We start from the raw sequence: 26,349 nt of genomic DNA on the forward strand, positions 1-26,349 counted from the left end.
GGTATTCACTGAGCAATCCTGTCTTTGAACTCTTGTAGCACATAGCTGTTCCTTCACTTGGCATTAACAAATGCCAACTTGTTTAATTTACCTTTTTATGCTATTTTCTCCATCTCTTGAGATTTTCTTTTATCCTGTGTCAAGCACACGCTTTTACAACCAGAAACCTCACTATATTTGATTTGACAAAGAGGAGATTTTTTTAAAAAGCCAAATCAAATCCCTGAAGATAATGTTAGTAATTAAATTAATTGAGCGACCACTATGTTTAAGGAAGATTGCTTTCTAGTAGACTAGGGTGTGGGAGAAAGGAAAGATTTAACTTTATCAAAAAGTTCTCCGTTCACAAGGAACTAGTCACTTCCTTGCCAAAGAAGAAGCTGTTTTTGCGATGACTGTGCTTTTTGGGGTGAGCCAACTCAATTCTCATGTCCTGGCTCATTTTTGAGACTGCCATGCCTATGTGCCAAAAGGGGCAAGTAGGTGAGTCTTTCAGTACTGAATGCCTAATATAGAAACAGATATTTTTAATGGTAATGAATACATTCATCATATAAACAAAAGAAACCCAAACACTCTAAAAGCATAAAGTTAAGAGTAACCGTTCTTTACCTCACCCATCTCTAACGGTAACCACCGGCCTTTTATTCCTCCAACTAGAATACTCTATGCATCCCTGAACAAGCCCATACTGTGCTATTTTTAATCATACTTAAAAAAAAACAACTCCAGCTGTTGGCGGTGCGGGCTTAATATATCGCACAGCTGTTAATTGTGGTTTCTTTTTTGGTAGCGGCACTTAGATGCGTATTTGCCTGAGTTTCCATTGCGGTAGGGAGGTGCAAACACAGAAATACAAAAATAGCGCCAAGGTTCAAAGAAGTCCCAAGCTTGGCGCCCCAAACCAGGCGGCGGCGGGAAGAACCAGGGATCAGCTCCAACCGTGAAAAAGCGATACCGACTCCGGCGGGTCGTGCGCGCCCGGCGGCCCCTCCCCACCGGCCGAAGACGCTTGCCCAGTTCCTGGACCGCCCCCTTCACCGAGGCTGTTGGGCCCAGCCCCGCCCCCAATGGGCGGGGGCGGCGGGGCTTGCGCGCCCAAAAGCCGGGATGGGCCGCGGCTTCCGGCGCGCTGCGCTCGGACGGCAGGGGGCGTGCATCCGCCGTACCTCGGCCAGCTCGGCACCGTTGGGGGCCTGTGCGGCCCGGTGTGACTGGAAGGAAAATGGAGCAAGAAGCCTAGCCTGAGGGGTAGCTCTTACCCCTCTGACCGAGGTCCTGCCGCTTTTGCCGCTAGGAGCCTCCTTCTCCTTCGGACCTAGTGAGTTCGAGCGCCCCGGCGGCCTGGGCCCGGCGAGTGGAATGGTCGCCGAGGCCCAAGGCGTCGGGCTTCCGCGCGCCCCGTGACGGGAACTAGGAAGCCTCGAGGTACGGCTCCCTCACCCACCCCGCCGACTCCAGGCGCGGCAAACCCCAATTAGTGAGCAGCAGGTATCGGCCTGGAAGCGCGTGGGCAGTTCTGGGTTTGCTTTGTGACTTGGGTCTCCCCGGTCGCTCTCACCCCCCACCTGTGCCCCGCGCGCAGCCTTTGTGCATTTCGTGGTGGGGGGCGCCGGGCATGTGGGTCTGTGGAGGTTTTGTTGGAAGGAGGCGAGGTTGTCGCCACTCGGGAGGAGGGCGGGTTTTCGGGGCCGCGCTCCCAGCGGGTGGGGGTTTGGGAGGGGGTTCCGCGGGCACGGGGGTAAAGGTCAAGTGCGCGGGGGGGCGCTGCCGGGGGCGGGGGTGGGTGTCGGAATAATGACAGGTGCCTTTTCGGTAGCTTGTATCTGCCGGGCGCTACGTCTGGGCAAGATTGGGCTGGTTCTGGGGGCAGGTTGACTCAGCTTTTCCTGTGGGGATGGTCAAGTTCGGACACGTTCCGCGTCGGTAGTAGAAGGAGCTAAGCCCTGACTTGTCTCCAGCTGGGGCTATTTAAACGATGCCTTTTCCCAGCTGTATTCACTGGCTGTTTGAGAGAGAGAACCTGTGGTCACCGACCTGTAGCATTTTCTGCTGATGTAGGTAAGGACCCACTTGCTAATAAAAGCATTATTTATCTCATTTCTATATGATTTGTCTTTTTTTAAAACAGGTATTTCAGTATTTCAAGTTTTTATCGTGTGTTTTCTTTTCGTACTCGTAGGCAAATGTGCAATACCAACATGTCTGTGTCTACTGATGGTGCTGTAAGCACCTCACAGATTCCAGCTTCGGAACAAGAGACCCTGGTTGGTATTTTTGTCTCCAGTGTAACTTTAGAAAAAATTTATTTTATGAGGTGATCAACTAGATTTCACAGACCCCAGTTATAGCATGGCTCTTTAAGTGAAGTTGTAGTACATAGCTTAAATTCCTGCCACTCAGGCATAACTGTGGAGCAAAAGTTACCTGTAAGAATCAATATTTATTTTCTTAGCTTTTTACCACACTGAATTAAAAGTCAGTCTCATTATCTTCTTAAGTATGGATGCTGAAGTTATGTTTATTATGTGACTGTTTTTTGTTTTTTTTCTGTTTTGACCTGTCAGTATTTAACTTTTGTAGAAGTCAGAAATAATTCATGCTTGTTGTAAAGATGTTAGGCATTACAGAAAAGTATAAAGTAAAAGCTGAAAATTCCAGTCTTCTGTTTTGACCATATCTGTCATATCTCCTTTTTAGATCTTTATCTATGTGCATACCCACATATATATATGCACATGTGAGTTTTAATCTGTCGCGGTTCAGTTTGTTTCACTAAAATAGGATTATACTAGAGATGTTAAGCAAATAGCATTTATGTCAATCAGTAAAACCTACAGAATTCTTTTTTAACAGCTGCATGGTAATCCACAGCATTAGTGTACCATTTAAGAAATTTATGCCTTTACTGATAGGTTTTCTAAAATTGCCTTTAGTTTTTGAGTATTACAGATGGTGCTGCTTTGCATATGTATCCTAACACAAGTGTTATGTGTAATAGTTTTCCTCTCTGTCAAAACTGAATATTATCACTGTTATTTTGCCCTTTTTTGGCAAAAGGTATTATATTATTGTGTAAGTGTGTATTTCCCTAATCTTTGGTGAGGTTGGGCATCACATCATTGGTTAAATCATTTGTTTCTTTTGGGGTTTGCTTGGTCTTATCTATACACTTTTAGGCTTATTGTATTTTTCTTAATAATTTGTAATAGTTCTCTGTGTTTCAAGTGTATTTAATTTTTATCATTTACAAATGTTAAAAATTAACTTTGCTTATTTGTTCTTTTTCTCACTGAGAACATTTTTATAAAGTAAAATTTGACTTTTGCTGGCTTTTGAATTTCATATGATGTTTTGGAAGAACTCTCCCATCCCAAGATTATACAGATAAACTGCTGTATTTTCTTCTAGCATTTTTTATTTTTACATCTAGAATTTATCTTTCTGTTCTTAAATGTAAGATTAATAATGGTATTGTCTTTTATAGTAGTTTTCTTATTAATGCATGTCTTTTAAGTCTTAATAAAAAGCTGATGGCTTTCCATTGGAGACTTTGACTTTGGGTTGTTTTATGTAGTTTGAAGTTAATATAGTATATATAAAATTTTAGAAGAAAAAAAAGTAACTTTTTATGTTTTCTGGGATAATTCATTCTTTAAATAGCCTGAAAGTAAAGCGCATATGTAAGCACATAGGAAAAAACATATGATCAGAACAATTAATGATTCAATACTACATTTATTGTGTATTTTAAAACTTTCAGTTATTAAATAATATTATGTTGATTAGCTGGAAATAGGCAGTTTTCTTAAATCTTGTTCTGAGGGTTAGATCCCGACCTGGGTTGCTGTCAGATTTCAAAGTTAGACAGGATGGGAGTATATTGAAGGGACTGCAGAGGCACCAGTCTGTATAGGGGTGGCTGTGTAGCTGTAAAGATACTTGAGTTTTGAAGATTTTGTTACAGCAACAGATAGGGAGAAAGAGCATAAACACATTACATCCCTGCCCCCTTGCCAGATATTTTCTCAGTACAACTTGGAAAGCCTCTAGGTCAGAGGCAGGCAAACTACAGCCTATGGGCCAAATTTGGCCTGCTGCCTACTTTTGTGAATAAAGTTTTACCGAAATGGAGCCACATCCATTGGTTTACATATAATTTATGCTTCTGAGTCATACTATCTGGCGAGAAAAGCTATAAACTGTTTACTGTCTGGCTCTTTAAAGAAAAACATTAAACCCTGATCTAGTTGGCTGGCTCCTTCAATACAGGTCATATGTCTTATTTGTCATTTGTGTGTGTGTGCAATACCCAGTGCTGTCTGGTGCATGGCAGAAGCTCAATAAATGTTTGTCAAGTAGATATTTGGAATGTAGACCAACTAAAAGACAGCATGATATTATAGTAGGAAGAAAGTGCTGGCTTGCAGTTGAGGGATGTGAGTCTCAGTCTCCAGATCTGTTCTTAATTATCCTTGTCAGCTTGGGTTAAAGTTCGCCAGCGTTCAAGAACCTAATCTGTAGAAAGAAAAGATTGGTAAAAGGACCCACCATAAAGATTAACTCTTTTCTCTCGTATTTTGTAATTTAGTTTATAGTAAGCTCATTGGGGTATTCCATTTACCGTTGAGTTTGTAAGGTAATAAGCAGATGATAGAAATAGCTGGAGGAAAAAGAATAATTTTCACTGCCCTGGCATGGGTACTGTTTTTGATGGCAACTGATGATACTTGAGGGTTCTGTGATTATTTGCATAATAATTATATCCCAGCATTTTCTTCCCAAACACAGTCTGTGGTATTCAGTTTACATAGTTTATTACATTTAGTGAAAACATTATGACTTAGTTTTTGAGGTCTCTAATGTTGTGAGGTAACATTGTGTTTGCTACCTTTATTGAAATTCTTTATGGATGAGTATTCTGCAGGCTTATAGTTCTGGAATAATTTGGAAGTATAATAGCAAATCTGTGTTCTTTATAGGTTAGACCAAAGCCATTGCTTTTGAAGTTGTTGAAGTCTGTTGGTGCACAGAAGGACACCTATACTATGAAAGAGGTAAGCTGAACTTAGTTAAAAAGATAACTTAATGTCTTACTAGTTACGTATAGCCATGGGGAGAAATTGGTCATATGGAGGGATTTTCAGTAAGCAGGAATGTTAAGTATTGTGGTCATTTGGACTATAATTTGAAGCTGAAAATTCAGTTTATACTCGAATTTCATTTGTCAACCCGGAACTCAGACAAAGGGAAGCTCTTTAGGGGTTCTTAGCCATTTTGTGCTGTGAACCCACTTGACGCACTGGTAAAGTCTTAAGATTTAGCAGCAGATCTAATAAATGTAATTTGGAAGTAGTGAGGAGCATAACTGATATTTTGAGACGTTTACATCAAGCATAGTATGTATGATATGAAAAATGCTTGTGATTTTATTGGTGACAAAATCACAGTTATTGTTAATACTTTGTGATTTGTTGCCTATGTTCATAATTGAAGGGCAAGCTAAATTTCAGTTAAAAGTTAGTGAAAATACAGACAAACATTTTTTTCCCATCCAAATTAATGGACCCCCTGAATTATATCCAAGGACTTATTGGGCATTCATGGATCCCAGGTTAAGAACTTCTGCACTAGAGATACATGAGTACAGTATACTGATCTTTCTGGGATAGAGGTGAGCTGATTTGTGAACATATGTTCTATTTAATGGATACATTTCAATGTATTGTTCTCTAGCTTTAAATTTGCGCACAGAAGCATGTTCTTCATTGAGAGATGGGCCATCTTGGGGAAAATTTCGATGTGAATGAAATGTGCCTCTTCCCCATCTCTCACACTTAGTTTATGGGGCTCAGATTACTTAAAACACTGAAGGACCTTACTTACATCAGCATAGTGGGCAAGAAAATATTCCAGACCCTTTTCCTTTTTAGCCACATTCAGAAGTTTCCTTATGGGACGTTTAGTAGAAAGAGTCTAGGTTCTCCTCCTTCTTCCTTTCCACTGTCTACCATCTCTTCCATCCATAGTCACATAGGAATATTCCTTTAAGTCTGAAGCCTGCTTAGCCATTTAAGTCTATAGACGGAGCTTGCAGGGAAGTGTCAAGGTAAATGATGTTTTTGGGATGTTAACTTGGGTTTAACCTTATATTATCATTATATAACCAGTTAAGGAAACAAAAAAGTATGACTAGTAGTAGGTAGAAATAAGGAGAAAATTGATCAAGGTCATCATAAAGACTTAGAATGCTAGTATTAAACCGTGTAACAGTGATGTATATATATTGTCTGACACAGTGTTCAGTTGTAAAATCTTTGTTCTGTGGTATGTGGGAGAGTAATGAAAGCTAGTATGGGGTAGTAGAAAGCACACTGGGCAAGAAGTCAGAAGACCGGGTCAGTTTCTTATTTCTCATATGCTGATAACAATTCTATGAAATATCAGAAGGAGACAGTACTTGTAAAAGTACATTGTAAACTGTAAAACACCATATGTGTTTAGGTGGTTGTTAATAGGTTTGTATGTGGATGTCTTAAAAATGTATTGCCTACTTTGTTTTAATGGAGCACACAAAATATAATTTAACTGTATGTGCATGATTCAGGGTCATTATTTTGATTATTTATTGTGTAGATTATAATGATATCTTTAAGGGTTTATTTCATTCACTGAATTCTCCCAAACTCTTCTGTAGATGTAATTCGTCATTATCTTCTCATCTGTGATGACCTCAGAGGTTGTTGAGGTATATGGTGTGCAGGACTAAATGACTCCAGGTCACTGCTATATTTTAGTTGATGTTTTTGATTCTGCAACTTTTCATTGTGATCAGTGGTTTTGCATTTTGCTGCCTTTTCCTTTCTTCCTAATAAGTAGTACCTAGATATTTGGGCAAAGTTAAAGTCTGCCAAAAAAAGAGAAGACACATTTTAAAGTTTAAGTAAATCAGAAGCAGTGTCTCTACTTTAGTCAAATTAAAAGAAAAAGATATAAAATCAGCTTTTTTTAAAATTTTTTTTAGGAGTACAGAATGGTTGTTATTTAGATGGTTATTGATGTGGTTGCTGGTTGTTTAACCCTCTTCAGATAAATGAGATGTTATCGAATGTATTTGAAACAAACATTTAATTTTCTTTAATGCTCAGAAATCATATTTCTGTTTCAGGTTATATTTTATCTTGGCCAGTATATTATGACTAAACGATTATATGATGAGAAACAACAGCATATTGTGTATTGTTCAAATGATCTTCTAGGGGATTTGTTTGGAGTGCCAAGCTTCTCTGTGAAAGAGCACAGGTAAGTTCTTTAGTCTACTGTAAAATACCAGCTGGGCAAACATTTCAGTTCACCTCCATCCTCACTCCCTTTTGGCAGAGAAAATTGTTATTATATATAAAAGATGCTGAAATTTAATTTCTTAGTAAAATAGCATGTTACTTGAGAACTTGGGTTCTGGAATCTTACAAGCCTGGGTTTGAGACCCAGCTTAGTCATTTACTAGCTGTCAGACTAGGTAAATTGACTTACCCTCTTTAAGCCTTAAGTTTCCCCTGAATATGAAGTAGGAACAATGTAAATACCTTATGTGGAGGTTATAAAGAGGCAATGTGTAAGCATTTAAATATTAGCTACAGTAACTGCATATTAAAAAAATATTATTATTGCAGTCACTTCCAAAGACAGTCTTTATGATACCCTGTGGTAATTGCTTAAATTTGAGCCCTAGTTACTTTGAAGATCTTTTTCATATACCATTATGGCACTTAATCAACTGAATTTAACCCAGATAGCATTTCTAGAATTACTCTGCCGAGAACTTTTTTTTTCAGACTTTTTTTTTTCAGTCATTCTTACTTTACATTTGGAATTCCTTGTTTCATTTTTGTTAGTCTCTTTGCAGTGTATCTTAATGAGAAGAATACTTTTCACCTGAAACATTTACCTAGATTCTACTAGTGTTTAATGTTCAATAATATTATAGCTAAAAAGATAAGTGGGATATTTATAACTTTAAAATAACTTCATTATTATATGTATATATTCATTATTGAATATTAAGAAAAGACAGAAAGCTAATGATAGGGGAAAAAAAGACTGTAATTTGTCATCGAAAGGTATTTTTACTTGTCATTTTTACAACGTATTATGCACAGATGTGTTTTAACCCAGTTGTGAACATACTATATTTAATTTCATCCTGCTTTTAAATTAACATACAAGCTTCTTTCCATTGACAGACGATATCTGTTAAATATTTATGTTATTTTATACTTGGCCTTGGGATATAAACTCTAATTTTATAAGTTTAAGAAATAACTATATTGATAATTTTGCACCATCTGAGTATTGAATCTTGATAATGTTTGGAGCTGTAATTTCTGATACGGAAAGCACAAATTTAAAATTATCTTTGACTTGAATTCTAATGTGTTGAGAGGTTAAACACTGGGGAAACTACTGACTTGGGGAAAAGATACGAGTAGGAATATTGATTTTTTTTTGTGAGTTTAAGGAGCTGTATCATCCTTAAACAGTGAGTTTAAGGATGCTGTATCATCAGTCCCAAGGATGAAAAAAATTAGTTGGGATTGGCACTTTCCCCTTAACCGTGAGAGTTAGAAATGATATCTTGTGACCAATAAATGTTCTCTGAAGTCATTAGTTGATGAAAAATGTACCATGACTTCACTGAGTATTGGCATAAGTGAATTGTTTCCTTATGCTCCAGGAGGGCAGAGATTTGTTTTTATTTCATTCTTTGTTTTCCCCGATTTCTAGAACAGTGACTGGTACTCAGGCTGTATTAAATGACCGTGTACTGCTCTATCTTTTAATAAATTTTCAGATCAAGAAAGAAAATCCATTAGATGATTGGTCTAAAGTTGATAAAAGTCAAAACTATAATGAGGGCTTCCCTGGTGGCGCAGTGGTTTGGAGTCTGCCTGCTGATGCAGCGGACACGGGTTCGTGCCCTGGTCCGGGAGGATCCCACACGCCGCGGAGCGGCTGGGCCCGTGAACCATGGCCGCTGAGCCTGCGCGTCTGGTGCTCCGCGGCGGGAGAGCCCACAGCAGTGAGAGGCCCGCATACCGGAAAAAAAAAAAAAACTATAATGAAGTTCCTATATAATGGGTTTTGCATAACCTGCTATTTTTTTAGGCAGTCTTCGTCTGTGCCCGGAGCTAGATAAATTCTTTTCTGTTTGAAAATACGTATGTTAACCTGCCTCGTGTGTTTGCACCAGTTCTCTGGGGACTTTTGCTAAAGTCTCAACAAGGCATGTTTCAGGAAATGGAGATGTGAAATCTTTGCACTAGGGAGACTTTAGTGATTATTAAACGTGGCTGCGTGTAATCATTGTGCAAATAATTATTATGGTGGTTTTTAGTGTCTAGAAGCTTATCAGTACTTGAATGTAGTGATTTAAACTTTGGGTTGTAGCATGATAGTTTATACTAATATGCATTTAAAAGTCTTATTAAGTCTAGTTAAATACATTTTTATTTTAAAATGTACATTTTTTTTTCTCTCTACAAGGAAAATATATACAATGATTTATAGAAACCTGGTGATAGTCAATCAGCAGGGTAAGTTCATTTTGAATTCCATAAGCATGTACTGTAAAAATATATTAAAGACATTCTGTGGATGTGCAGACATCTTATAATTGTGATTTGCTTTAAAAGTTGCTCTCATTGTGTATTTAATTATAGTAAGGGTATGATAAATTTAACAGGAAGAAATACATATGAGCTAAAACAACATAATACTAAGTTTCTTATGCACATTTATTTGCAGTGGATATTTAAATATCCTATTACATAAATTTAAGCCTTGGGATATCAGGTTAGAATTTGCTTTGAAAGGTAGATAATTTCAAAATCTTCTGCATAGTAGCGATAGGAGCAAACCTTGAAACGTATTCAAAGGCTTAGGGAAGTAATACAGATACCTAGGTGGGGCCATTTGAATGGAAGGGTTCTTGTCTTGTGTGTTTTTTATAATAGACAAAACTTTGTTTACCAGTTTGTTCAGGTGAGTGCCATTTTACTTCCCTTCCTTTAGACTTGTAGTTCTTAACTGGTTATTTTTGGGTTCCGTATCCTGTTGATAATCTGATGAAAGTGCTAGGTTCTTATTCCATAACGATACACCTAAACATACACAGTGATATGCCGGTAAATGTTTATCAATCCACTCTCCAGGGGAAGAGCCTTGATTTGTGGTTACTGGTTTCCATAATATAAATACTCTCAGCATGACCATTTTCAGCCACAAACATGGAGTTGGGAAGAGATGAACACAGTTTGCTTGGGAGTGCTGGTAGGAGCTGGCTCCAATACACCACAGGCTTTTTTAAAAAAATTTATTTGTTTTTACTTTATTTATTTTTGGTTGCATTGGACTTTATTGCTGCACGTGGGCTTTCTCTAGTTGCGACGTGCGGGCTTCTCATTGCGGTTTCTTCTCTTGTTGCGGAGCATGGGCTCTAGGTGTGCGGACTTCAGTAGTTGCACCACAGGCTTCTTAAAATCCATTCTTTTTTTTTTTTTTAATTTATTATTTATTTTTGGTTGCATTGGGTCTTGCTGCGTGCATGCTTTCTCTAGTTGCGGTGAGCACGGACTACTCTTCGTTGCAGTGCATGGCCTTCTCATTGTGGTGGCTTCTCTTGTGGTGGAGCACGGGCTCTAGGTGCGCGGGCTTCGGTAGTTGTGGCTCGCGGACTCCAGAGTGCAGGATCAGCAGTTATGGCGCACGGGCCATACTCACGGGCCATATGAAGTCCGCCTGCCGATGCAGAGGACACGGGTTCGTGACCCGGTCCAGGAAGATCCCACATGCCGCAGAGCGGCTAGGCCCGTGAGCCATGGCCGCTGGGCCTGCGCATCCAGAGCCTGTGCTCCACAAAGGGAGAGGCCACAACAGTGAGAGGCCTGCGTACCGCAAAAAAAAAAAAAAAAAAAAAAAGAACTATTCTCAGCTTGTTCATTTTCCAGAACGAACTGACCACTCCTTAGTGCTCCCATTATTTCGTATCTAGATTTTATTGTTATATTACTTTGTTACACTTACTTACACATGTGTGTCCTCTTCAGGTTTGCAGTCTGCAGTACACAGTACAGTGTTTATTAATACAACGTTTAGTAAATTTATTGAATTGAATACTTACTCTTCCAGGGTTAGGATTTAAGACCCAGAAAAGCACATCACTGTCTTATCCCAGAATAGAAGTAATTATTAGGCTGGTGACTTGACATTTTGTTTTACAAAGCCCTTTATGAAATCAAATGAAGGCAGATAAACAACTGTAGTATCTCTTGTAGTATTTTCAGTTTTCTGAAGTATTATTATCCCTGATGTGTTCATTCATTCATTTAAATCTTGGTTGATTGCTAGGAAGATTTTATTAATGAGATGGTGACCCGTAGATTACTTATGTTATTTCCATTCTGAGTTTGTTTCAGGTTTTAGTTTAATATAATTAACTTCAGAACTCCTGTATCATTGTTCTCAAACTTGTCACACTTAGTGCTTCCTTTTTATTACATCTGTTTTGTAACATCTCTTATACTAAAAAAAATATAACCTATTTATATGGACAGCTTAAATCAGTATAATACCTTGCCCATAATATAAAAAATAAATAAACTGTTATGATAATGCATATAATTTCAAAATGTTAATACTCAGACCGGGCTTCAGTGTTAAGACGAAAATATTTCCAAGGGAGTAGTAAAAGGTATTTGGTTATGATCTTAGGTGATGGTATATATCCCACATCTGAAATTTTGACTTGAGCTCCAAGTCTGTACATCTACATACAGACTAAACCTACCTACCTGAAAGTTTTATCCACTTTTCAGTTTATCTTCCCATCCAAATCTGTTCATCATCTGAAGTTTTGAATTATACCACCCACTTATTCACCCAAGGTAGAATCTTGGAATTCTTGACTCCTTTCTCCTTTGCCTTGTATGTCAGACACCAGGTACTTGTTGGTTTTTACCTTTTTAATTTCTCTGGAATTGATCTTTTTTCCATGTCTTAGTTTAGACTTTAATGCTTTTCATTTATGTTATTGCAGTTGCTAATACTGGTTTCCCTACCTCTGTTCTCTTTTTCTTCTATTTTGGCAGAGGGAGTTGTCACTCTTCTGCTTATAGTGACCATTTAGGGGTTCCTTATTGCTCGCTGGGTAAAATACTTGCTGTGAACTAGCAAATCAATTTTATCTCTTAGATTAAACCTTTTTAATGGTGCGTGGCTGCAGCAGTGCCTTAGGGAGGAATGTGAAGTATTAGCTGGGGAGGATGCAGTGATTTGGGATTGGTGGCAGGAATATTGCTTGTTGATATCTTTGTGCTGTTTAGCAAGACAGGCAGGATCCTTTATGATCCTGCTTACATTCCCATAGTAATGAAGTACCTGTAGTTCCTGCAACAAACACTGGTAGTTCACTTCTGAATGCTTTTTGCACAGTGTTTCCTCAGTCTGGAATAGCCTTTCCCAGTCGTACTTCCACATATTCTACTATGAAACCTCTCCTGATTCCTTGTTACTCAGACCTTGCCGCATCTCTACCAAATAACCATTGCTTCGTCTTCTCCATTAACTTATCTTATAATACTTCTTTTAGTGTGCTTATTTTATTGTACTTTATAACTATTCTTATGTATCTTCTATATTAAAATTGAATTATCCATTTACGTCTCTAGTATTCAGCACAGGATGGCACTTGGAGACTACACGTTCAGTGTTGGTTAAAAGGTTAAATTGTATGAGGAGTTTGTTCTGGATAACATCTATTGAATAACCCTTTCTTTCCTAGTTTGTGATTCTTTGTTTTTATTTTCTGTCAGAACCATCAGATTCAGGCACATCTGTGAGTGAAAACAGGTGTCACCTTGAAGGTGGGAGTGTTCAAAAGGTAATCTTGAACTCATTCTACTATGATGTTTCTTGAAAATTTGGAGTGTTTAAAACAATGAATTTTTAGCTTCTTCGTGTTATAAGTTTGTGGGTTTATTTTTTGTTTTTTTCTCCCTTGAATGCTTAGGACCTTGTGCAAGAGCTACAGGAAGAGAAACCTTCATCTTCAGATTTGGTTTCTAGACCATCTACCTCATCTAGAAGGAGAGCAGTTAGTGAGACAGGTATATATGAATATATAATTGGCACTTTCAAACAGCTTTTCAGTGTTCATTCTTTACTGAAATTAGTACATTTAGGCTTAATGAAATTGTGCTTTTTTGGTTTAGATGAATGAATTTGAGTTTCTTATTTTTATATGATTTATTTGGTTTTAAAATTGCTTTCTTAGCAACATTTTTCTGGTTGACTACAGCAGGCACAATTTTACTGTGTCCTGCTGGATTTTATAGTTAGCCAGCTTTTTGCTGTGCGTGGTAACAGAGGACAAGGATATAAACTCTATTTTAGTCATCATTCTTAGTCAACAGTTAAAGTATTTGTTGTTTCTAATAAATAAAACACACCAGTGAGTTTAAAAACAGAAATAGCATCTTAGAAATGAGGACGAGGTAAAGAAAATAGCTGAGAGCATTTTTAACAGAGAGAACAGGAGGAGGCTGTTGCCTGATGAAAGTCATGATAACTAAAACTGTATGATTCAGTAGAAAAAAAAGAGTTTGGCAAATCAGTGAAGTAGGATAGATAAATCCAGAGTAGAGTTTTGTACATGAGGGCAAAGGGCAGCAAGTGCAGAGTAAATACATGGGAGTAGAACAAATGGTTATTTGGGGGGAAAAAAATCAAGTTATATCTGTGCCTTATGCCAAAATGAATACTAAATGAGTTGAAAAGATAAATGAAAAAAATTACAACATACTGAAATAGATTCACTTTAAATTTGACAGTGTTAATATCCTTATTATAAGTTTCCAAAAGTCAATAAGAAAAATATTAAAAATCCAACTTGTAAAAAAAATTTTTTTCGTAGTAAATAGAAATGACTGATAAATATGAGGAGTGGATTTTAGTGATTTAGCTTTATAGATAACAAAAAATGCAAAAAAGGTGTCTTTTCTGGTCTTTCAAGTTAGGAAAGATGATTTTTTTTTTTAACTTATCCTTGCTAACTATGTGTTGGCACTGATGCACTGTTGGTGTATCAATTCGTGTAAATTGGTTAACCTTTATGAATTATAAAAAGGCTTGGCTTTCTTACCGTTATCACAGTAATCCACTTCTAGGAATCCTAAGGATATAATCAGAAATGCAAAGATTATATGTAGAGATATTAATTATAGCATTATTCGTAGTTGAAAACATATATGATGCTAGAGAATGTCATCACTCTAGTCCAGGCCATTGTCATCTCTTACCGAGACCACTGCAGCAGCTTCTGATTTTGTTTCTAGTTACTTGCTCTTTCTGTCCTTCATCACAGTACCAAAAGGAATCATAAAAGGTAAATTGGATTGTGTCACTTCCCCACTTTGTTTATTTACCATTGACCTTCAAATAAAACCCACACTTTTATGTTGGCTTACAAGGCCCTGTTCTACCTTTAATCTGGGTTTTGGCTTTTTTCCCCACCTTCACTGTGTTTTAACTGCACTGATTGGTTCCTCAAACAAGTCAGAATTCTTTCCTGCTGTAAGGCTGTTTGCACAGTTTTTTTCTGCCAGAAGTTCTTCTACCTCAGTCTTGTAAGACCAGCTCCTCATTTTTCTATTTTTGCTTAATTATTACTTTCTCAGAGAGGCTGTCCCTAACCACCTGGAAAAGTGGATCCCCTCTTGTTATTCTTTCCCTTAGCACCCTGCTTGTTTCCTTCATAGCACTCGTTATAGCTTGTAAATGATCGTATTTTGGTTGCCTTGATGTTTGAACGTAAACTTCCTCTGGTGGTAGGGATGATGGCTGACTTCATTTTTGTATACCCACTGCCTCGCACTGTGCCAGACAGAAAGAAGGTGCTTGGATTTGTGGACTGAATTGTTCAATTATGATGAACCTATATTATGGATACCATATTCTGCAGCCATTAAAAGTAATGTAAAAGAATGTTTAAGAGAAAACAACCCCTGGGAAATCCCTGGCAGTCCAGTGGTTAGGACTCAGTGCTTTCACTGCAGGGGCCTGGTTTTGATCCCCGGGTGGGGAACTAAGATCTTGCAAGCCATGTGGTACGGCCAAAAAAAAAAAAAAAGAAAACAACCCCAAGTTGTACATATAGTGTGATATAAATATGTTTTTTAGACGGAAGTAAATTTTTTAATGACAGCTGGAAAATTATTATGCTAAAATGTTATTAGTAGTTATCTCGATGGTAATATTATAGATGATTTAAATTTTTGTCTGTTTTTTAAAGATTTCTACTGTGAGTAATACAATACTTTAATAATCAGAAAAAAGCCCTAAATGTTATTAATAGAGTTAAAAAATACAGATCAACAGCATGGTTTTGGCCTTCTAGCCCACATCTTTCAACCAAGATCACCTTTTCTTATAGGGAATACAGACATTAAGAACTTATATCAAGAACTTGTGATCTTGTAGAGATAAATACAAAATTAGAGGATATAAGCGTGTTTTGGGAATTCAGAGCAAGAAGAGATAACTTCTGACTAGGAAGATCAAGAGAGGGAAATGGAGTGAGCAAAGGTGTGAGTTGTACCTGTTTCAGGCATATGGATTATATTTTATTTAATGTCATAACCCTGTTAGATACTTAACATATAAGGCTGCAGTGAGCACCCTTGCTCATAAATCCTTAAATGATTATGCAGATATTTGTCTAGGATAGAAAAACTGCCCATAAAATGTTACACTGTTTTGCGTTTTTACCAGTAGTGTATAAAAAGTCCTTTCTCCCAAATCTCTGAGACTGTCTCTCATTTTAATTTCTGTCATTCTCATGAGTGAAACATGGTATCTCATTTCAATTTGCATTTCCTTGATCACTGAGAGGTAAGCCATTTTTTCATGTTTATTAGTCATTTGTGTTTTATGCATTGCCCTTTCATATCTTTGACTCTTTTTTAAATTAAGTTTGTCTTTTACTTGGTTGGTAGGAGGCCTTTATATAAAGTGGATATTAATCATTTTTTATTATGTGTTGCAGATTTTTTTTCAGTCTGACATTTGCCTTTTAACTTCTTTTTTATAGTATTTTATTTTGCCATGTAAGCCTTAAGTAACTAACTTAATCTTGATAGTCTTTTTCTTGAGGGCTTTGTAGTGTCACATCATACTTTCCCACCCCGGTATATTCTCTTATATAAGTAGTTGGATGGTTTTGTTCCTTGTATTTGGTATTTTAATCCACTTGGAATTCATTTTTATGTCTGGTGTAAGGTAGGACTCTTCATTTATGTTCCTGACAGATTTGGTAACATTCTCACTTTAAGTCAGAGATAATTTCTTATTTAAAATAAAATGGACCAGGGACTTCCTGGCCGTCCACTGGTTAAGACTCCGTGCTTCCACTGCAGGGGGTGCAGGTTCGATCCCTGGTTGGAGAACTAAGATCCCTCATGCCGTGTGGCCAAAAAATAAATAAAATAAAATGGACCAGTTTTAACTGGTTTTGATTCCTGTTGAAAATACTGGATACTAAGGAAATTGAAACATTAGGAATACCTTCTAAGTAAGTTAAACAGTTGGTTCTTTCCAGGAAAAAAAGTGAAATCTTATATCCTAAATTCTGATTTTGACAGAAAAATTGTAGACTGGTTAATAAAAGGTCTAGATGGATTAAATTAATTGTGAGTTGATAAAGTTCTGAAACAAGCTTTAAAGCTTTTAAAAGTGTAGTGTTCTGCTATAACTCTAAGTTGGACAGATCCAATAAGAGTGTTGACTTTTGAAACAGTAGTAATTCACTATTTTTCTCTGTTTAATTTCATTGAAACAATTTTAGTACAGATAGGTAACTTAAGACAGCTCAATTTCTAAATACATTATAGTATAGCAATTTAATTAACTTGTTTTTCTTTACATATTCAGAAGAAAATTCAGATGAATTACCTGGTGAACGACAAAGAAAGCGCCACAAATCTGATAATATTTCCCTTTCCTTTGATGAAAGCCTTGCTCTGTGTGTAATAAGGGAGATATGTTGTGAAAGAAGCAGTAGCAGTGAATCGACAGGGACTCCATCAAATCCGGTAATCCTCTCATTTTAAATAAAACAGGACTCTCTTATTTTTAGTCTAGTTCTGGCAGTCCTAATAAGCATCCAGATAGAATGCACATGTATGATATGTGATTGCTGCTTGATTGCTGCTATACACTTGGTAAAATTTTCTTTCAAATGAAACTGTATAGCTCTTCCCCACTCCCAACCCCGGGTTTGCAGAGAAGGGTGGAAGATAGTGGAGTTGCACTGGAGTGTGTTGGTAAAATTAGTACCTATGTTAGTTATTAATGTCACCCTACATATTGGAGAACCTTTGTGGGCCACTGCACCAAAGATATCTTAAGATTCTAAGCAATTTTGTTTTGCATATTTAGAGTAAATATATCTTATTACAGCTCTCAGCAAATAAGTGAACATAGCCTGATATCCACATTTGCCATATGTAGGTCTAGACATCAGGGAAGGTCTTTTTAATAAGGCTGTGAAATATTGGTATATTGCATGCATGATGGGAAAGTATCAGTACTTTTTGATCATTGATACAAAATTCCAAAGTATTAGCCAGCATTAACATTCTTAAGAGATATCACTGAAGGAGGTTTTGTAAAGAAGTTTTTGCTAACAGGAATGCTTGACAAATGGAATGTTTTCTTTCTTGTCATTACACATTTGTCTTTAAAATGTTATTAAAATTGGAATCTTTATTTGTGATATGGCAACATTTCATGGCGATTATTCTGGATATTAGTGATTATTTTATAGTTCTCTAGAAGATGTAAAGGATTGAACCAAATGTGATAGTAACCATATTCTTTTTATGTATTATTCTTTATTTTTACATTTTTTTCTTCCAAAGCAGTGATTTTATGGATGCAGAGGTGCCTTCTGGAGTTAGTACTTAATAGAGCTGTTACTCATGTAGGCCACTAGATGGCATGGTGAGCTCCTCCAAGAGCAAGTTCTTCATTCAGTAGATATTTGTGTCTTTTCTATGCCAGGTTCCATTTGGCACTGGAGATACAGTGGTGGTCAAGGTAGTTATGATCCCTGCCCTCATTGGGAGATAGGTCATCAGCAATCAAACAAATAATTAAAATACTGAATAAATGCTATGAAAAAAATACAGGGTCTTGAGAACAAATATGTGTGATCTAAAAATTGAATCCAATTAAATAAAACTTGATGTGTCACCAACTTCATGTTTGGATAATTTTATTCCTTACAAATGGTTTTAATACAACGACTATGTGCCATTTAAACTTACAGTCTATTAAAGTTGTTTCAGAATTCTAGCTAAATGGTATTAAAAGTCCTTGTTCTTTCTACCTGGGACACTGCCTTGTTATCAAAGCAGTATAGAGGGTATTTCTTTTTGTTAGTCCTATTCTACGCTCTCTTCTAAAAATCCTCTCTGTTAAAGATCTATTGTTTTTGAGGCAAAGTCCCTAGTTGTGAAAGCTTTTGGTAAGGCTAATTTTTTTCCTTCATTTTAGCTTACGTCATATTATTTGGTCTTGTCATTCACCAATTTGTGAAGGGAGTTAAAGGAAAGTGCATTTGCCTCCCATCTTTTCTTTCTTTTGGGTTTAATACATTGGGGGAACTAAGGCTATATTCTAGGCTCTATACCAGGCAATTAACATATTTTATCACCTCAGCAGCCTCAAACTCCATTTATAGATGGGAAAACTAAGACTTGGGTGTTTCAGATAACTTGTTTAAGATCGCATAACTAATAATTGTCACAATTGGAATTCAGAAAAACAGGGGTTTTAAGATCTTTCCAGATCAAGCCTGTCTGATACTTTTTAAATATACAGTATTTAAGAGTTTTTAGGTTTTTCTTTTTTGAACATTAGCTAAACTTTTGAAAACTTTTTTTTTTTTAATTTATTTGTTTATTTTTGGCTGCGTTGGGTCTTCACTGCTGTGCGAGGCCTTTCTCTAATTGCGGTGAGCTGGGGCTATGTGCGGGCTTCTCTTGTTGTGGAGCACAGGCTCTAGGTGCGCGGGCTTCAGTAGTTGTGGCTCACGGGCTCTGGAGTGCAGGCTCAGTAGTTGTGGCGCACGGGCGTAGTTACTCTGCAGCATGTGGGATCTTCCTGGACCAGGGCTCGAACCCGTGTCCCCTGCACTGGCAGGCGGATTCTTAACTACTGCACCACCAGGGAAGTCCTGAAAACTACTTTTAATTTTGCTTTCTTCATAGAACCCTAGAATAGGAGTGGGCAAAAACTTTTTCTGTAAGGGGATGGATAGTAACTATTTGGGGCTTTGCAGGCCATGTGGTATCTGTTTCAGCTACTCAACTCTACGGCTGTGAGGCAAAAACGGCCATAGACAACAAGTCTAATAGACAACGGGCATGGGTGTGTTCAGTAAAACTTTATTTATAAAAATAGATGGGTGGTGAGGCCCAGTTTGCTGACTCCTGCCATAGAAGATGCTTTCTGAAATTTAATGTTTATTGTGATTTTTACCCCCTTATTCTAAACATAGTATACTAAAGCCTAGTTAATTGAAGTGTCCAGTTTCTTAGGTTATTAGAGCTGTTATTGTATTCTAGCTTGACTTGTGATTTTAATGTGATTGTTAATACAACCTTTTTTTTAGGAATTAGAACTGCAGTTCAATGAATGTTGCTTTTACTACTACTTTCCTATCATCACGGTTTAAAACAGTCTTTTGACCTCAGTGGTTGTAAAATAAATACCTTGTTTTTGTTTTTATAAATGATGGGAATATTAGAGATCATTTAATCCAAACTCATGTGTCATAGATGAAATAGCTGTGGCCTTTACAAGCTAAATATGTCTAGGTTGAAAGTTACTTAGTGGCAAATCTAGAATAAGAATGTATGTATCCTGACTACTAGACCAAAATACTTTTTCTAGTTCTAGCCTTCTGCTTTGTGTATGTTCCTACCCTTAGCCACTGATGGCAAATATTATGGGACTGAAGGTTCTCTTAGGTTCTTATACTATTAATCAGTTTTAAAATGAATCACATGAGCAGATACAGAATTTTAAAAATAGATTTAAAAAATTATATCTGAAAGCTCTTCCAAAGAAATTATTCTCAAAGTTCATTAAACATAAATCATAATTATTGTATATGTTGTAGCTACTAGCATTCTATCAGTTGGAAGATATAAAGATGATTGAGACATGGTCTTAACTCTTAAAGTATGTATAATTCAGATAAGAAACGTGTACAAAATTATGTTTTGCAAAATTTGTGTGTGCAAATATATAATACTCAATAATATAAGTAGCACAGATAATTAAAGGTGGGGAGTGCTCTTCTAGTTATAGTATTGACAAAGGCTTTGGCAAAAAAGGATGAGCAGAATTTGAAAACTATCAAGTTATTCCAGCTAGAGGGAAGGTGTGGAAGTTGAAGTTTGGTTTAGGAAACAGTTTAGATCTGGTTAATGTTCTTGTTTAGTGGGGATAGGGTGGTGTCTAGTTGGAGATAATATGAAAATGTTAATACAGACTTCCTGTATGTACCTTGAATGCCAAGGGAATTTGGCCTTTTCTTTTATATAATGGGGTTTTGAACAGAGAAAATATTTATCTAATCATAACCCAGAAGCTTAACCTAGTGTCAGTGTGCAGGATGGAACTGAGGGGGAATTAGGTGCACAGGGAAGAGTTAAGCTGTTGCAGGCCAACAGGTAATGTACATTAAGTCGCTTTTTTTCCCCCTCGATTTTAGGATCTTGATGCTGGTGTAAGTGAACATTCAGGTGATTGGTTGGATCAGGATTCAGTTTCAGATCAATTCAGTGTAGAATTTGAAGTTGAGTCTCTGGATTCAGAAGATTATAGCCTTAGTGAAGAAGGACAAGAACTCTCAGATGAAGATGATGAGGTAGTTTTTTTTTCTCTGATTATATTCTAAAGTTCTTAAATACTTTCCATATTCGTTGACTGATGAGATTGAAATAATAATGTATTCAGATTTCACATCACAATCCTTGACGCTTGATTTATTCAAACTAGAATATTGGTTTGTGGACTTGAGGCTTTGTAATTCCTTGTTGTCTTATTTATATTTTTAAAAATGTAATGTCAAGAAGTCAGTAGGCCTTAATGAGCATTCTTATAATAGTCTACTCGTTTTTAAAAATATTTAATTCAATTCTCCTTTTTCATTTTTAATTTATGAAAAAGTAAAGCATGCATGCAGTTAAAAGTCACATACTACCAGCAGATCTGTTTCCTGGAAGTGACGAGCTTCAACATTTCTAGCTATTTCACTGTAATTTAATACTTCCATATTTATAAAACAAAAATGCTTGTACTGAATATTTTACTTTATTTATTTTAAACATCCCTGTATGTTGACTTTTTACCATAGTGGGTGAGGATTTTACCGTCCTCCATTTCCCCCCCTTTATATTCACTCATTCCATGGCACCTTTGTCTCAGATATCTCATATATAACATAATTGGACCCCCGTATTTGCGAGTTCTACATTGGTGGATTCAACCAAGTGCAGATTGGAAATATTCGAGTAAAAAAAAAAAATTCCAGGAAGTTCCAAAATGCAAAACTTGAATTTGCTGCGGGCCATCAACTATTTACATAGCGTTTACGTTGTATTTACAACTTTTCATGTAGCATTTATTAGGTATTATAAGTAATCTAGAGATGATTTGAAGTGTAGGGGAGGATGTGCATAGATTGTATGCAAATACTATGCCATCTTACATAAGGGACTTGGGCACCTGCAGATTTAGGTATCCTTATGGGTCCTGGAACCAGTCTGCCCACAGATACGGAGGGATGACTGAGTACATGTTGTTTGTTTAGGACTTATCACTTATCACTAAGAAGCCTTACTGGTTGAAGAAAAAAGGTGATGAATTGATGGTAATGTTTTTTTTTGTTTTTGTTTTTCTTAGGTATATCGAGTTACTGTGTATCAGGCAGGGGAGAGTGATACAGATTCATTTGAAGAAGATCCTGAAATTTCCTTAGCTGTAAGTATACATTTACTTTTTCAAGGAATCAAAAAATAACATTGAAGTCAAGATTAGAAAAATATGTCTAGTCTACTTCTTGACATGAGGTCGTTTTTATAAAGTTAACATTTTTTTTTAAGTTTTAATGGTTTAAAATATTTTTGTTCTTTTATTGGGTTGGGATCTGTTGCTATACTTTTTAGTTTTTTTGTGTTGGAATTTGAACTTTTGAAGAACTTCATTATGGAAAATTTTGGGTATGTACAGCATAGAGAATAGTATAATGTATCTCCATTGTACTTATCACTCAGGTCTAACAGTTACCAATATTTTGCCAATCTTATCAAATATGAATATCATATTGATTTGTATTAGAATATGTGGTGGGATTTTCTATTAAAGAAATCTGGACTTAAGCATTTACATTTCATGCTTCACAGGGTTCCTCAGGTATTGGATGTGTGTTTTTTTAACCAAATATTATTGCTTTAATTTTTGTTCTTAAATACTGCTTTTTGTTATATTTGGATAGGAAATCTCAGTTTTCTCTTTCTGAGATAGAAACAATTATTAATTATCCAAATACTAAAAAGGAGGAGAAATTGTAAAATCTTAGGAAAATATTTTGCTATATTAGAAAATAATTCAAGTAACTAGTTGAGTCATTTGATGTCAGGCTGAGTGAAATGTTTTAGACATAGATCTTGTAATTTATCGGACTCTTGAAGCACTTTCTTCCTGTATTACAAGACCTGTCTTTGGTTTTATCATTTAGTAGATACCTGCTTTTACAACTTGAAAGAACCATTGTGGGAGAATGAAGTTTCCACCCTTATTGCTAATATCTTATGTCATTTGTCAGGCAACTTAAAAATGGTTACATTATTCATGGCAAGATAGGAAGGACCTCTTATGGCAAGTTTTACATTAAGCACAGTGTCCTCAGGCAAGAACCATGCTTCTCGTAAGGCAGGGAGATAAGGGATATGTTCAGTAAAGAGGCTTGGAATGTGGGGGATTTGTTATCCAGATTGCATAGTGGGTGGAAAGTTTGGAGAAATAAGTTGGAATAAGGATGAAGCAATGAGCAGTTACAGAGACAAGAACACAGAAAAGGATAGACAAGTAAGGGGCATACATTCTGGATAGTGACAAGGATGGCAGATTTTATCTGGCTGTGATTGCTGAAAAGAATGTTTTAGCATTTCCTTTGTGGGTGTAGTTAGGGAACACCCAGTTGAGCCCTGGTTTTAGAGCACTTCTAAGAGAGTCTTAAGTCAATGGCAGACTGGTTGATAGTTTTGTCTAGATTGATTTGGTGGACTGGGCACAGTATCAGGTTTGAGCCTTTAAGGGAGTGGAGTGGGTACAGGCTTCATTACAGAGAAGATCCCATAGCACTTGCTTCAACTAAATGAACCAACTCTGTCCTTGAACAGATAACTTTACAGGTACATGGTTAAGGTCATGGTGAATACGTTTTTCATTTTAGAATTCTTAGCATAGTTTGGCTGGGAAAAAAATGTATTTACAAGCTCATGCTTGAGGAAAGACCGTTGAGTGCTTTATATAAGACATGAAATGCTGAAAATTGAGCTGTATGATACATTTTACCTTAGACATATTGAACAAGTTGCTAGCGTTGCTGTGACTGGTTATTGAAGGGTTACGGAAGCTAACTGTCTTGTTTCCTTGAAGGACTATTGGAAGTGTACTTCATGCAGTGAAATGAATCCTCCCCTTCCACCTCATTGCAACAGATGTTGGGCCCTTCGTGAAAATTGGCTTCCTGAAGATAAAGGGAAAGATAAAGGGAAAATGTCTGAGAAAGCCAAACTAGAAAACTCAGCACAAGTAGAAGAGGGCTTTGATGTCCCTGACTGTAAGAAATCTACAGTGAATGATTCCAAAGAATCATGTGTTGAGGAAAATGATGATAAGATCACACAAGCCTCCCTATCCCAAGAAAGTGAGGACTATTCTCAGCCATCAACTTCTAATAGTATCATTTATAGTAGCCAAGAAGATGTCAAAGAGTTGGAGAGGGAAGAAACACAAGACAAAGAAGAAAGTGTGGAATCTAGTTTTCCTCTTAATGCCATTGAACCTTGTGTGATTTGCCAAGGTCGACCTAAAAATGGTTGCATAGTCCATGGCAAAACAGGACATCTTATGGCATGCTTTACATGTGCAAAGAAGCTAAAGAAAAGGAATAAGCCCTGCCCCGTATGCAGACAACCAATTCAAATGATTGTGCTAACTTATTTCCCCTAGTTGAACTACCTATAAAAGTAGAATTATATATTTCTAACTATATAAGCCCCAAAATTTAGACATGAAATTTATTTTTATTTTTTTAGCTGTATCAAAGCAAGAAAGTATCTTACTACATGTAGATTTCTCCCAATAGTGAATAGTTACTTCCTTTTAGGAAAATGCTCCTTCTGTTGATATTTTATATTTGAGTTTTAATGTAATTTGGATTGGATATAGAGTTCATCCTTTACCCCTCTACCCCCTTTTTTTTTTTTTTTTGGGCTGCTCCGCTCTGCATGTGGATCTTAGTTCCCCAACCAGGGATCAAACCCGCGCCCCCTGCAGTGGTAGTGCAGAGTCTTAACCACTGTACCATCAGGGAAATTCCTACTGCTCGTTATTTAAAATAATTTCCACTTTCTCTTAAATGAGAAGTATCTGACCTTTTAAAAAATATATAAGTAGGACATTTAAATGTAACTTATTCAGTACCTTTCATGTAAGGAGGAAAAGTTCGTGTGAAAGATTTAATATTTAAATTTTACATACTCTTAAACTTTCCAATCCTTAGTTTCTCTAGTCTTCAGAGCCTCTTAAAATAAGTCCCCTGCATACGAACCTTCAAATTGCCAACTTTCAAAGATGCGAATGTGAGCTGGCATGTCCAGTCACGAAAGTTCACGTGAGTGGAGTACGTTGTCACGTGCGTGCATCCCCTACAAATGGTTGTGCTTTTGTGTACTTTACTGTGTAGAGTACAGTAGTATAGTATCTTTATTTCAAGCCCAGGATGTCTGGAAGCAAGCATAAAAGCAGCAGTGATGTAGCTGATACTGCTGATGGAAACAAAAGTGAAAATAATTGAGAGTGGAGTGACAAGAGGAAGAAGTATCAGAAGAACCAAAGAGATTCACGATGCAGAAAATGGCAAGGGTTTTTTCTTTATTTGAGGAGGCACTGTTAGTTTTTGAGGCACAGGACCCGAACGTAGAGTGGTACACGAAGGTTGCAGCAGCCGTTCAGAATGCAAACCAGTGCTACCGTGTTATCTATGAGGAGAAAAAAAGAGCTACTAGACATCATGGGATCGGTTTTTCAAGAGGGTAGGTAGAATTGAATCCAGCAAGGAACCAGAACCTGTGCCATCAGCGTCAGGTGTGAGTGAAATTGCAGCTTGCCCTCCATCTCCTGTTGCTGACAATCCTTAAGCTGTCATCTCCCACCTCTTCTCCCTCCTTCAGTCAGTAACTCTCCTTGCCTGTTCACTTGATGCCAGCCCCTGTATGCCAGCTGTTGTACTGTACTACTGTACTTTTCAAGGTACTGTACTGTAAGATTAAAAATGTTTTCTTTATTTTTTGTGTTTGTTTTTTATGTATTATTTGTGTGAAAATATTATAAACCTATTACAGTACAGTACTAGCCGATTGTGTTAGTTGTGTTAGGTACCTAGGCTAATTTTGTTGGACTTATGAACAAATTGGTCTTACGAACAGGCTCTCGGAACTGAACTCGTTCGTTGCAGGGGACTTACCGTATTCTTTCTAGATAAAAGAACTAGGTAGATCGTTTTGGTGCTATGTAAGTAGCACCTACATATTTCTCATTCTCCAGTCTCTTTGATATGGTAAGGGATATAATAAACAGAAGGACTGTTTGTTTTTATACTAGCTGAAATTGTCCTAACTTCTCTAAATTGTCCAAAAATTATAAGAATGACATCCTATAAGAATGATGGGATCAGAACATAAAATTCTGAAATAACTCTCAAACTGTATAGATTAACATCTTGATTTATATTAAATCTTCAACAAAATAGTGGAAAATAACAACTTTGATTTAAGGTCCCAGTGTATTTCTCCCATATATGTCAGTCGTACATACTCGGGTGAGGACAATAAAATTAACTGAGCTATGAGTTTAGAACAGAACTGAGGGATGATTTTGCACAGCAAGTTTGTGTGCCAGTTACAGAACATTGTATTAAACTTTAAAAACAAAAAC

General features: G+C 36.9%; 1 protein-coding gene across 3 annotated transcripts; it reads left to right on the forward strand.

The window, feature by feature from the left end:
* The first annotated feature begins 1,143 nt into the window (after positions 1 to 1,143).
* Positions 1,144 to 25,700, forward strand: MDM2 (MDM2 proto-oncogene). Of its 3 annotated transcripts, none has more exons than XM_082850152.1 (12): positions 1,144 to 1,491; positions 1,993 to 2,061; positions 2,183 to 2,267; positions 4,983 to 5,057; positions 7,169 to 7,302; positions 9,544 to 9,593; positions 12,870 to 12,937; positions 13,067 to 13,163; positions 16,984 to 17,144; positions 20,837 to 20,992; positions 22,030 to 22,107; positions 23,788 to 25,700. In XM_082850152.1, exons 3-12 carry the CDS (start codon positions 2,187 to 2,189, stop codon positions 24,361 to 24,363), a joined length of 1,476 nt encoding a protein of 491 aa, XP_082706278.1. In that variant the 5' UTR covers positions 1,144 to 1,491; positions 1,993 to 2,061; positions 2,183 to 2,186; the 3' UTR covers positions 24,364 to 25,700. The 3 variants fall into 3 exon arrangements, with proteins under 3 accessions (XP_082706278.1, XP_082706277.1, XP_082706279.1); XM_082850151.1 differs by having other exon boundaries at positions 1,144 to 1,428; XM_082850153.1 differs by having other exon boundaries at positions 1,144 to 1,321.
* The last annotated feature ends 649 nt before the right edge of the window (positions 25,701 to 26,349 follow it).

Source organism: Leucopleurus acutus (genome assembly GCF_964270905.1).
Source record: "Leucopleurus acutus genome assembly, chromosome: 11".
Classification (NCBI taxonomy): domain Eukaryota; kingdom Metazoa; phylum Chordata; class Mammalia; order Artiodactyla; family Delphinidae; genus Leucopleurus; species Leucopleurus acutus.